The sequence below is a fragment of the Curcuma longa genome, chromosome 2 (assembly GCF_044706935.1).
Source record: "Curcuma longa cultivar G26 ecotype Majalengka, Jawa Barat chromosome 2, ITB_CL_G26_1.1, whole genome shotgun sequence".
NCBI lineage: Eukaryota > Viridiplantae > Streptophyta > Magnoliopsida > Zingiberales > Zingiberaceae > Curcuma > Curcuma longa.
This window is the reverse complement of record NC_133862.1, coordinates 10,472,326-10,485,254: the sequence shown is the minus strand read 5'-3', so window position 1 is coordinate 10,485,254 and position 12,929 is coordinate 10,472,326. Positions and strand designations below refer to the sequence as shown.

The 12,929-nt window shown below is 36.1% G+C and overlaps 2 protein-coding genes across 2 annotated transcripts; one reads left to right on the top strand and one right to left on the bottom strand.

Annotated features, from left to right (window-relative positions):
• Positions 1-861: 861 nt before the first annotated feature.
• LOC141815663 (zinc finger BED domain-containing protein RICESLEEPER 2-like) lies at positions 862-3,364 on the bottom strand. The gene is made up of 2 exons (XM_074703620.1): positions 1,290-3,364; positions 862-1,069 (listed from the first exon to the last, which is right to left on the bottom strand). Exon 1 carries the CDS (start codon positions 3,362-3,364, stop codon positions 1,301-1,303), a length of 2,064 nt encoding a protein of 687 aa, XP_074559721.1. The 3' UTR covers positions 862-1,069; positions 1,290-1,300.
• Positions 3,365-4,583: 1,219 nt separating this feature from the next.
• Positions 4,584-12,894, top strand: LOC141815674 (CLP protease regulatory subunit CLPX1, mitochondrial). The gene is made up of 13 exons (XM_074703629.1): positions 4,584-5,514; positions 7,449-7,510; positions 7,688-7,788; positions 7,917-7,996; positions 9,275-9,325; positions 10,030-10,104; positions 10,184-10,261; positions 10,930-10,986; positions 11,699-11,769; positions 11,854-11,953; positions 12,056-12,223; positions 12,291-12,413; positions 12,536-12,894. Exons 1-13 carry the CDS (start codon positions 4,675-4,677, stop codon positions 12,758-12,760), a joined length of 2,031 nt encoding a protein of 676 aa, XP_074559730.1. The 5' UTR covers positions 4,584-4,674; the 3' UTR covers positions 12,761-12,894.
• Positions 12,895-12,929: the final 35 nt, after the last annotated feature.

Below are 12,929 nucleotides of genomic sequence, written 5' to 3'. Positions count from 1 at the left end.
GGTTTCTTTATGAATTACCAGCCACTCGAAAGTTTGCCGTTGTTTTCTCTATTAATTATTTAATTTAATTACTCAAATAGGTGAAAAATTATACTGCAAGGGAGAGAGAGAGAAAGAGAGGCATAATTAATGTTGTTTGTATATGAGAAAAAATAATATTTATAAAAAAAGAAAAATTATGATTCTCTTTTTATTTTAATCTCTCATGAAAGTGAGAGTCACCACTAGTACCAAGTAGGAGAGATCCCACCATCCAAGAAATAATTCTCTTTTTTTCCCCCTGTGGTGGGGCCCACCCATTAGGTTCCTAGTGGCCCCACCTCAATCATAAGAATAGTCTCATTACTTCTCACTCTCTTAAAATCTATATAAAAAATATTTTTTTATTTATTTATTTTTATTGCTTATGTCCCTCTCATCTCATCAAGTGTCTTTGTTCCACAACCATCAATTCCACAAACCACAAATCTCCCTCTCAACTTTTAGTTTCATGGGTTGTTAGGTTGTGCTTGAAATGATAACACATATCATATTCAATGATCTCTAATATATCTTGTATTTTTCATAAGGTATCTCTAATAAATCACTCATCTCGATCAAATGTTCCTAGAATATAAGATTTATATTGTAAATTAACTTCAAATAAAAAATATATATGGAGAATTTGGCATCTTAATCAAGCTCACAAAAGGCTAGGAATCTGACGTGGATTACATGAAAACAAACGCTCGGTGCTAAAGAATGTTTGGCACAGAGATAGAACTAATTAGTCTATAAATTAATAATTTGGTTGCTTTCAGAAAGGTTTGTCTTTTTCTTAAATTTCCGAATGGACTACTTGGAAAATAAAAATTTACCGTTCCATCCGCCATCTAAATTTCAGATATATAACTCGATTGCGGTGGTAAGCAACACTCTCTTGTGCAGAATGATTGAGCTTGAGACAGATTTCTCAACTAACATCTCCAAGGTCCCATCTCAACGACCAAATGAAAGGGCCCTTGGCACATGCTAAGCTTCAAAGCATGCCCATGAGAGCTAATTAATGAGCCCTGATCTAACCGCAGTCCTAATTGAGTCAAAAAAATAGGAAGAAAACCAACACATTATTCACATCATCTAACATGAATAAGATTACAAATTATAGCAATATAATGGAAACTAGAGATTTTGGATCCTTAAAAAGAGTTGCTCATTGAAGAATACTGTCCTAGGTCTATTAAATCAAACAAGCGACCAAGTGACAAATCTCAAATCATCAAGCAATTGTTTGTTGATAAAAGTTATACCTGTTGACATGTTAGAAGTCCCTTCTGACGATTGCAGTTGATGGTAGATCTACCAAAGTGGGAAAATATTGGAGCCAGTCTTTCACACAAAAAAGAGCCTCCACTGTTTCAGGACGTAGAGAACTTTGATAATCATCAAGCACTCTACTTCCAGTCCCTGCATCAAAGATGGAACAGAGAGGACCTACCATGGAGACAGGAATGGCCAGGACATCTCTAGCCATATTGGATAGTGTAGGATACTTGATGTTATTGAGCTTCCACCAATTAAGGATATCAAAGCTTTGGGACCTTGGGACAAGAGACTCTTCCAAGTACTGATCTAACTCAGACTTTACTGACTGGTTTGCTGACACCTCTGATAGATAGATATCAAAGTCGATAAGATCATCTCCCATGGGATGCGAAGTTGAAGGTTGAATGTCCTCATTCCCATTCACATGGTTAGTCTCCCTATGATCCACATAAGTAGTCATCAATGTTATTGGCTGGGCAATATATTCATGATATAACTCGTGAATACTATCATTAACTACTTTAAGATATCTGGCAGAATCTTCACCATAAATCTTTGAAAAACTAAACTCAACAAGCTTCAGCTTAAAGCGAGGGTCCATAACCACAGCAATAGCCAAAACAAGGCTGCAATCTTTCCAATACTTGTCAAACTTTTCATGCATCTTCTTAGCTATGCTGCTCACAATTGTGTCCTCATTCAGAATCGCATTAGTCAACTCTAGCTGGACTTTCCATGCTTCATGGAAAAACATATTTGCAGTTTGATCTATCGTTGTCATGATGGTGTTTGCAGAGTCATACAAAAGTTTCAGGTATGTGCAAACCACAGCCACCTTCTTCCAGTCATCAGCTGATGGTGCTTCATTGTAATTGTCATCACATGTCTCTAAGAAACTAAATGCATGCTTGTACTCCAATGAAGCATCTAACATAAGGTAAGTTGTATTCCACAGAGTTTTCACGTCAAGAGAAAGATCCTTTCTGACAGGAATTCCAGTTTGTGAAGCAATTTCATCAATTCTTTCTGACCATTGAGAAGCTTTAATGAATTTCACACTCTCCCGAATGTTGTATAAAATTTCTTGAACTGAAGCAATCAGATCCTGTGCAACAACATTCAGGATATTTGCATAACACCGCACAACAAACAATCGATCTTTGAGCATAAGTGCATTCTTGTCAGAAAGATGATCTCTGAGATTAGAGCTGTAGATGTCATGTGATGAACATTCGTTGTCTAGAGTGACAGCGAACAACTTATTCTTCATATTCCAATCTGAAAGACCATGAGTAATTGCCACACTCAGGGCATTTTCAGAATGAGGCGAGGATACCATGAGGACATTAAGCATTCTTCTATGCAACTTCCACTCACTGTCAATGTGTTGGCCACTGAGGCAAATATAACCAAGACTCTGGCTTGATGTCCACAGTCCCACAGTGAGACTGATCCTCCCAGGCATGGTCTGAAAGACATGCATAAGATTTTGTTTTTCTGTGTGGAATATAGATAAGATTTCACCTTCAATGGAATTAACATCAATCATCTTAAAATGTGGTTGGAGACTTTGAATAAAGGATACAAAAGCAGGGTTTTCAACCATATGGAGTGGGTATTCATGTAAAATTATCATCTTTGCTAGGTATGTGACACTCTGTTCCTGTTCAAAAACGTTCAGCGTGTTAGAAGTTCTATAGCGTCTTTTGGGTGGATCAGCTGTATCTCCCTCAAATTTTGAGGTGGAGGCTAATGGAAGTTGTTGCCTTCCATTCTTAATCTTTGGACAGGAACCCAGTGAAATGTGTCTCTTAAGATGGCTAGTGCCTGCTACCTTAGAACCATTACTGTATGCAAAGGTTTGTTTGCATAGTTTGCAGCAAGCTCGAGTACATCCACCAGATACAACTTCAACAGTGAAGTGTTCCCACACCATTGATTTCTTTCTCCTTCCTCTTGTAGTTCTTGGTGCTGTTTCCGCATCCATAGCCACTGTGCTCACTGGCACCAAGTTCACTGGAACGTTCACTGGATCACCATCCATAGATTCCATATTCATTTATTCGTTTCAGAGTCACTAGCCTCCATTATGCTGCACAATGCAACAAAATAAACTATTTTACTCGAGGATAGTTTTTGATAATCCTTAAATTGAGTACACAGAGTAGAAATTTATTACCGAAAAAAGGATTTCATGATTGTTATCACTACAATATTTACAGCAATTTCCAATATACCATTCACTACTTCTTCTCAACCTTTTAGATTACCATTTTGAATAAAACCTCAACGGGTGTATTGTTTGTATAATAGTCTATTCTGAAACTAAATTTAAACTTCATAAACACCAAAGAGTTCTACAGAATTAATTACAGAAGATCATATGATAAATAGGTTCCAGCGGGGAAAAACAATCATAATGTAACAAAGCAAGACCTGAAAGTTCAAGACAAAGTTAAATCTACTGAAGGAGTAATGTACTCGAACCCTGCCGGTAACAACCGAGAAACTCGACAACAAATGAGGATTTCACTGCCAAAGAGCGCAGGAGAAGCAGTAAGAAGGTGCATACCTCCAGGATCCGATCCGCAGGATATCTATTTGCGGGCTCCAGCGGAAGAAGGCTGTACAAGGGCGGTGGTGCCGCCGCCGCAGGCGACGACGACGGTAGGCGGAGGCCGAGATCCGGCGACAAGGGCTAGGGTTTTGGGCCAAACCGGGAGCGACCTGGGCGCCGTCGTCGTTTCCCGGAAGCCAAGGGTTTTCTCGGGTCTGCCCATGGGCCAAACCCGTGGGCCGTATTTATAATCCGCCGGTTCGGTTCTCATGGACCGGATCTGGAAATTTGCCCGAATAGGTTAATATCTTAATTGTCAAAATGTAAATTTGGCAATTTTTTAGTTGGTTCTTTTTTCTTTTTTTTTTTTTATTTTTTTCCTTCACAAAAACCATTATAATAATAATATTAATGATAATTTAGAAAGAAAATTTAATATATAACATATTTTTATATATTTTTTTCAACATAGAATATTATTTTAATGATAATAAAAAATATATACTTCTTTAAATTTTTTGCCTAAGATATTTTTTAAAAGAGTGGGTGCTATAAATGGACCAAGAATGGGCCCACCACGTTAAAGAATGGGTGGCTAAGATCATCGTCTAAAACCACATAAAAAAAAGGATGGTGACAGAAATTTCTATTGGAATTGTAAGGTCATAGATATAAGTGCACACTGGAGGGGATCCTTCACTCATCCATCCCAGCTGCTGGTTATCTTTACCCTGACGCATCGCTCACTCCATCGTCGTCGCCGTCGTCGCCTCTCTCTCTCTCTCTCTCTCTCTCACCTCGGAAGGGTTGGGATGTCGGGGGTGCTCCGATGGAGAAAGCTCCGCGATGCAGCTGTGCGGGCCGCCAGCAGCGAGATCTCGGCCTATGCTTCCGAAACCGAGCCCGTATGCCGGCTCTCCCGCCGCCGTCCGGCCTCCGACTTCGCCGCTGACGATCGGCGCCGCCTTCTCCAATCGTCGCCAGCAGTCGCCTCCTCGCGCCGATGCTTGGGCCTTTTACGCCAGGATCGGCACAAGTGGGACGGCGGAGCCGACGAGTTCCGCACGCGGCGCATCCGAGCCGAGGCACAGTGCCCTCGCTGCTCCCACCACATGGACATCCTTTTCTCCAACCGATTCCCTTCCTCCGTCGCCGGAGGAAGCTTAGGAGGAGGGTATCAAGCCCTCAATTTATGCCCTAGCTGCAAGACTGCTTATTATTTCCGCCCTCATAAGCTCGTCCCCCTCCAGGGCACCTTTGTCGAGATCGGGCGCGTTCGAGAGGCCGAACTTGCGAAGGGAAGAAGGGAGGACGAGGAAGATGGAAACCGCGTGAAGACCCCATTTTTGGAGGCGCTCAGGTCGTCCTTTGCTGGGGAGCCGCCGGAGAATTGGCCACCGATGCCTGGGCCACCGGAGAGCAATGGGTTGGCGGTGCACACACCACCAGGGCCTCCGTTTCCCCCTAACTTAAATATCGTCAGGGTGTCCGGTCCTGGTGGAAGCGGGGGAGGAGGCGGATCGGGCAGTGGTAGTGGGTTCAATGGGAAAGACGGCTGGGGTGGGTCGAATTTGGGAAAGGACTTACCGACGCCAAAGGAAATATGCGAGGGGCTTGACAAATACGTAATAGGGCAGGAGCGTGCAAAAAAGGTACAACTTTTAGCATTTCTTATTTCTAGACAGTATACTTAATTTGAGAGCCTTCGTATAATAACGGTGTTAACAGGGGTCCTTGTTAATGAAATTTGGCAAATTGTTACTTTAGACCACTTATTTCATTTAAAAATCTTCGTCGAATGAATCTTCATGGAATTGGATTGGCACAAGGAAAGAGCTTTGGGAATATTTTAGTTTGGGCCCTCGTGTCTTTAGATTCAATTGTGTTTTTTTTTTTTGTTTTATCTTCTTTTATTATGAGTTCCAAAGCTAATATATCTCAATCCTGTTATACTAGAAGTAGCTTACAAGTAGAGTATGAATAGTTTATGAAACTATGAGGTCTTAGTTGCTACATCCTTTTGATTTAAATTTATAGAGTATTTGTAGTCAGCTACATGGATCTTGATTGCTCTGTTGAGCTCTATACAAGACTATATCATTAACATTAGAACTATATAAATCAATTGAATTATTATTAGTACATTGACTTGTCTTTCCCTAACCTTTACACTTCCCAAATCTAATTGATTCAACTAATCCATGTAATATTCTGACTGCTTTGTACATAACCCCCTTTTCATTATATTCTCTGTTTTATCATCTTTGTGAGTGACACCTAATTACTCCCATATAATAGTTTTTTTTTTTTAAAAAAAAACTCTTGCAACCCACTCATCTATCTTATTCTTAGCATTTTCATCTATGTTAAATCAATTCGCTGTCTGAGCTATTTCCAAACAGCTAAGGTTCCATATATGATCGATCCACTATATAGTGCATATGTTGTTTGTGGAGACTTATGCAAGGGCATATACAATCAATATTAAAGATATCCAAAAATATTTATATTTATAAAAAAAGATTATCAAACAACCAATAAAGTATATTTATTGACACATTCAATTCATATTTCCACACGAAAATAAAATATGTAAATCTTATAATGCTGAACACATAAATATAACAATCGTTATTAATCAACAATGTGACAAGATCTTATATTAATGTATGTATAGTTAATATCTAAAGTGTTTATCACTTACAAAATTAAGTAGAAAATTTACTAATGACAACCTAAGGTGGCTTAGAGTTTTAAGTCAATTTGTTACATTGCAAATTAGTTTGAATGATTTCTTGCTGCACATGTAGACGGCATATTTTATATATAGTCCCCTTCAAAGTCCACTTGTGTTGCTTTCTAAAATGATGCTAACAATCCAACTTTTTATCAGTTTTAGAAAAATTTTGTAGAAATTTTCTTTTAACATAAGAGGGACACAACACTCAAACTTGACTCTATAAGATCCTAGCTTAGGTTAGTCTAGATTTCTTTTCCTAAGGGTCTTCTGTGTGCATTTATAGCTTTAGCCTTGGTCATTCTTTTTGCTGTCTTATTTGCACTTTAGCATGTGGCACTTTGTGGCTAGCCTTCGCTTTGCAATTTGTTTTCAGATTATTCTCTCTTTTCTTTATTACTAAGACAATCTACTTCCCTTCTGAAACTCATTTTTTTCCTTATTATTATATATGCATTTCTTCAAAATCAAATCTAAAGATTTATCTCAAAATTTGATTTTTTGGGGATTCATATGTATTATTATGGTGTATTTAGTTACATATTATGCTCATCTTAATAATATTTGGCTCCTTTCCGATGACTTTACAAGAACTGCATCTAATACTAATATCACATCCCCTATGTATTTCATTACATGGGGTCATCTTTTGCAGTTGCAAAGATTTTGTAACAAACTGTTTGTCCATTCAAAAAAAGAAAAAAGAAAAAGAAAAAAAGGATCCCTTCTGGGGAAGAAGGAAGTCCTTGAATGAACATTGGACAATCTCTAACTTCTATGCTTCCCAATATTTGGGAATTTTATTGTGTTTCAATATGATTGCCCATTATATTATAATTCACAATTCAGGTGCTTGCTGTTGCTGTTTACAACCACTACAAAAGGATACATCATGCTTCCTTACAGAAAGGGTAAGTGGTGATGTGTTACTGTTTTCTCAATCAATGATGATCCCAGTTTCACTTTTATGGCTGATGCCGACTTAGTTAAATGAACCGGATGTTTCTCATTAGCTTAAGTAATTTATTGCAAGTTCTTTGACTCCATTGTCATGCTCATCATGAGCTCAATGCTTTTATGATACCCAGTTCTGGAGCCGACTCAGAGAATTGTGGGACAGATGATAATGATGAGGACAATGTGGAGCTCGAGAAAAGCAATGTGCTTTTGTTGGGACCTACTGGATCAGGTTTGGAGTTACCTGGTTCTGATTTTCTGTCCTTCAAAAAAGGAAACAACTTGTGCGGGCATTTTCATAGTTACAAGTCTTTTTGGTTTGTCTGACCTCTCCATGTACTGGCGCATTTTATTGGACAGGAAAGACATTACTTGCTAAAACTTTGGCTCGCTTTGTTAATGTACCATTTGTCATAGCAGATGCAACAACATTAACACAGGTTAGTTATTTTCTTTTGATTTGATGTTTCACTGCTAAGTTCATTTCAAAATGTTGATTTTTGTGATCAAACTTATGATATTATTGTTGAACTTGTTGCAAAGTTTCTATAAAATTTTATTATGAAGAAGATGATGAGCATATGAGGATTGGGTCTCTTCTAAAGTTTCTAAATAATAAAAATTGGAAAGTTATTCTTGGAAATAATAAATTTTATACCTAAGTACTTGATCAAACATGGCATGAATTTCCTAATTTCTGAGCAACACAATTACCAAATCAAGAACTGCCTTCATTAACATATTCTCCTAATGAAAATGACCTAACAAAAAGATTCTTACAAAGTAAATTTTAAAAAATTTAAAATTAAATTTTAATTTGCATCATTCTCTCCCTACCAAGAAAAGTTGACTTCATTGAGTTAACAACATCTTAATTTTGGCATCCTTTTTGATGTGTAAGACTTTGTCGATCCTTATAGTTGCACCCTTGTTTTCCATCAAATCCTTGAAATCTATTTGTGTGTGTGTGTGTGTGTGTGTTTTATCTTCTAATGAGTAAGGAAATAATGTGATTAACTTGCTATGTCTCTACTGTAATGATGGTGTTCTTGAATGATTGTGCTAAGGAGAATGAGAATGCAACACCAGAACTTACCTAGTATAGTTTGTGGCAAAGTTAGCATGTGAGGGCGAAATTTGTGACACCAGAACTAAAGATTTAACTAATGTTTAAATAAGTTAGCAAGTTAAAAAATAATCATGGAATGCATCTCTTATTTTCTAAATAAGACAATTACCAAATCAAGGAGTACCTTAATTAACTTATTATCCAAAACAAAAGTATCTACCAAAAAAAGAACTTTTACAACCCAAAAAACTTAAATGGATTGCCTAATTTACACCACTAATGCCCCTATTGCTTATGAGTGAAACTTTTTAGAAACAAGTGCACAGATAGCTCCACACTTGTGTCTAACATAGCTTGCCAGCATAGTAATCTGAAGTTCTGAAAATATTGGTGAGTAGTATGTTTAGTTGCCAACAGTAGTTTATTATCATTATCTTGACTGCTTAAGGGGTGTTATATGAATGAGAATTTCTTACTAGCTCATAAGGAAATCCTTGTTGCTTTTTGAGCAACATACTACAAAGCTAGAATTTTGTAATTTTGCATCTTCAAGCAGATAATTGACATAGTTTTGACAATTGACAAAGTCATGATCTGAATAAAAACTACCACACTTTTCTGTTAACTCAAAATTTTCTTGTCCTTGCAGGCAGGATATGTTGGAGAGGATGTAGAATCAATATTGTACAAATTGCTTACGGTATGTTTGTCTATTTCATATAAGATCCTTTTCTATTGATTTAGTGTATATTAGGCTGATTTATTCTTTTTCTTTTTTTATTATGGATTTAAATTAACTTAATATATCAAATAAAATGATAATATAATTTTAAAATGCTCAAATTTTATAGAATTTAAAAGTAAAGCATGCCCAAGCTTATATGAGAAGGTCGCATACATTCTAGCATTTTATCTGCAAAAATTAAATATATTATGTGTAAATTATTATGAAATGAAAAAATTATAACTAAAGTTAAAATTTAAAATTAAAGATTTCAAACATTTTTAATTCTAAAAATTGATCAAATTAATCAAAAAAGGTAAACAAAAGAACAAATATATATATATATATATATATATTAATAATATAATTAATTATTTACTAGACAATAAATTTAATATAAAAATAATTAAAAATTATGTATATTAAGTAAACTCCGGTACGGCTCATTCCTTTTAGATGTATGATATTGAGATCACTTTTTTCCATGACTACTGATCACGAGCACATAAACTGAACTGAGATTTGCATGATTGCTAGCCTCACTGTCTCACACAGAAAACTGAATTTCTTCTTATGGTTTTCATGATTCTTGATCAATTGTTGGTAAAATGAAAATTTTATCATTCGACCATTACAGATATGATAGCCATTATTTAAGTTTTTTTGGGGGTAATTTCCAGGTTGCTGAGTTCAATGTGCAAGCAGCTCAACAAGGAATAGTTTACATTGATGAAGTTGATAAGATCACTAAGAAGGTTAGGTTTCTGTAACCAATTTGCTGAACTATAACTGCATTTAGATCTTATCAGCAATATCAATATTTATTATATGCAGGCTGAGAGCCTAAACATTAGCAGAGATGTATCTGGAGAAGGTGTTCAACAGGCGCTCTTGAAAATGCTAGAAGGAACTGTAAGGCATTCTGTTCTTTGTGTTTATTATCTTGTTACCAGGGAATTTACAAACTTTAGGTTGTTTACAAGTTATTTAAATCCTGTCATGGTTATGGTAGGTGACAGTAAAAAGAGCTTTCATTAGCTTGATCAAGTTGAGACTAGATACTGTGGTTCGAGCAGGATGTTCGCCATTCTTTACAATGAGATATTTACAAGATATTGCATCTTGCAACAATTAATTTTGTATATTAAAACTAAGCTATCACATCCTTTTCCCAACAAATTGCGTTCTTTTATATTTGGCCATCCTTATTCTGTAGTCATTATCTTATTTCTTTTATCAAGCCATTATAATTGGCGCATCCAAGTGTTTGACACAAGGAGAGACTTGTTTTGCTAGGTCTTGTCATTCTTACACAATCGTACCATCATCATTAATCATTTGATGCTCCTAGTTCACATGTGCAATAAAATCTTAATTAGAATATTCAAGTTTGCTAAGAAACCTGTCTTTTTTAGAGAAATTATTGCCTCCCAATAGGGGAATTTGTTTTATTATAATTCTGATTATTCCTAGTATATCTGTATTTTGAAGGAAGATATTACTTGGGATGCCAGATTGTGGAATTTGGATTTAAATTTACTTAATATAATGTCCATTGACATTAGAAATTGTTTTTTCAGATAGTCAATGTTCCAGAAAAAGGAGCTCGGAAGCACCCCCGAGGTGACAACATTCAGGTGTGTAGGATTGATCTACTTTCTGGTTACTAACTATTAACTTATCTGCATGTTCTTTAGTTGTTTGAGTTCACAAGACTATTGATCTATTGCAATATTATTCATATTTTCTTGGTAAATTCCCTATGTGTTGATCTTGTTAGCCTGAAATCAATAAACTAATCTTAGAGTTCCCTACTATCCTTTACTTTAGGAAAATGATGTTGTTGTTGATACCATGATTATGTATCTTCACCATATTGATTTTGTGTATAAATAAATAGAAAGACGTCCTTCTAAATTATATCATTATTTATTAATTATAATATCTCATGAACAATTAAATTAATTGTTTTGTTGTCATACACAATTGTTGAACTATTACAATGGATTCCTCTTGTATCCATTATGATTTTGTAACTTGTGTTTTTTATACCTTCTCTTTGTGTTTGCCTCTCAAATCTGCCTTATGCTCTCATTATAAAAAATAACATAACATTTTTGTTTTGATTATTAACTTTAAAATATTTCATTTAGACAAACAAGTAAAAAGATTTTGGTGAGAAGTGGTTATGACTCGTAATTGTCTACTACATTTAGTTTCTTATCAGAGTCTTTGGTTTAAATATGACACTATCACTTATTGTTATGCAATCGTATCATTTATAATTCGATAAATTTATTAATTTTTTGTTAGATTATTTTTAAATTTGCTGTCTGTTTATTTGTGCAGATAGATACTAAGGACATTCTTTTCATATGTGGTGGTGCTTTTATAGATTTGGAAAAGACTATTTCTGAAAGGTACTTTGTTTTAAATTTCTTGTATTCTTCTCACTTTGCTAATTTTAATTTGAGTGATAATTTTATATTTGTATTTATAAATAGACGGCAAGATTCATCTATCGGTTTTGGAGCACCCGTACGAGCAAGCATGAGAGCTGGTGGGATCACTAATGCTCTTGTAACATCTTCCTTATTAGAATCAGTGAGCATATTCTACATGATTTCAAAGTTCCTTCCAATACCTCATTTTATTAGTAAAGTTAAGACTTAAGGCTAATTTCTTCAAACCATAATTTTCGCATAGGTTGAGAGCAGCGATCTCATAGCATATGGGTTGATTCCCGAATTTGTTGGACGTTTTCCGATACTGGTTAGTTTGTCGGCTCTGAGTGAGGACCAACTTGTTCAAGTGTTGACGGAACCAAAAAATGCCCTCGGTCGACAGTACAAGAAATTGTTTAGCATGAACAATGTAAGTTTTGCATGAACTCATTCATATTTTTCCGATGAAAACTGCCTAGCTCACACAAGTGTTACAGGTCAAGCTACACTTTACGGAGGAAGCCCTTGGGTTGATCGCGAAGAAAGCAATGGCCAAGAACACCGGCGCACGAGGGTTAAGAGCTCTTTTGGAGAGTATTCTTATCGAGGCCATGTTTGAGGTACGATCAGTAAGAAGCATGAAATACCAAAACAATGACCATGTTTAATCTTTCATAAACCAAAGAGTCCTAGTATTTTGTTGTGTTGTTTTAACCTAACCCGCTCGACTCAACGATCGCAGATTCCCGACGTCAAAACTGGGGATGAGCGAATCGACGCAGTAGTGGTGGACGAGGAAGCAGTAGGTTCGGTAGAGAAATCAGGATCTGGTGCCAAAATTTTACGAGGAGATGATGCTTTGGAACGATATCTTTCTCTGAATAAAAGAACTGATTCTCCCACAGTGGTTTTAGAGGGTGAATTGGAAGTAGAATCTGAGCTTGAATCTGGAGCCATGAGCATGTGATGTCCCATAAATGGCCATGAATTGTAAAAAAATCCCTGCGATTTACATTCGATCGAATTTTATCGTTGTATACAGAATAATGCTCTCATCTCAACCTGAAGTAACAAGAAAGTTAGAACCCTTAGTTCTTATCATCGTGTTGCAGAAGTCATCCATAGAAGATTTGAAG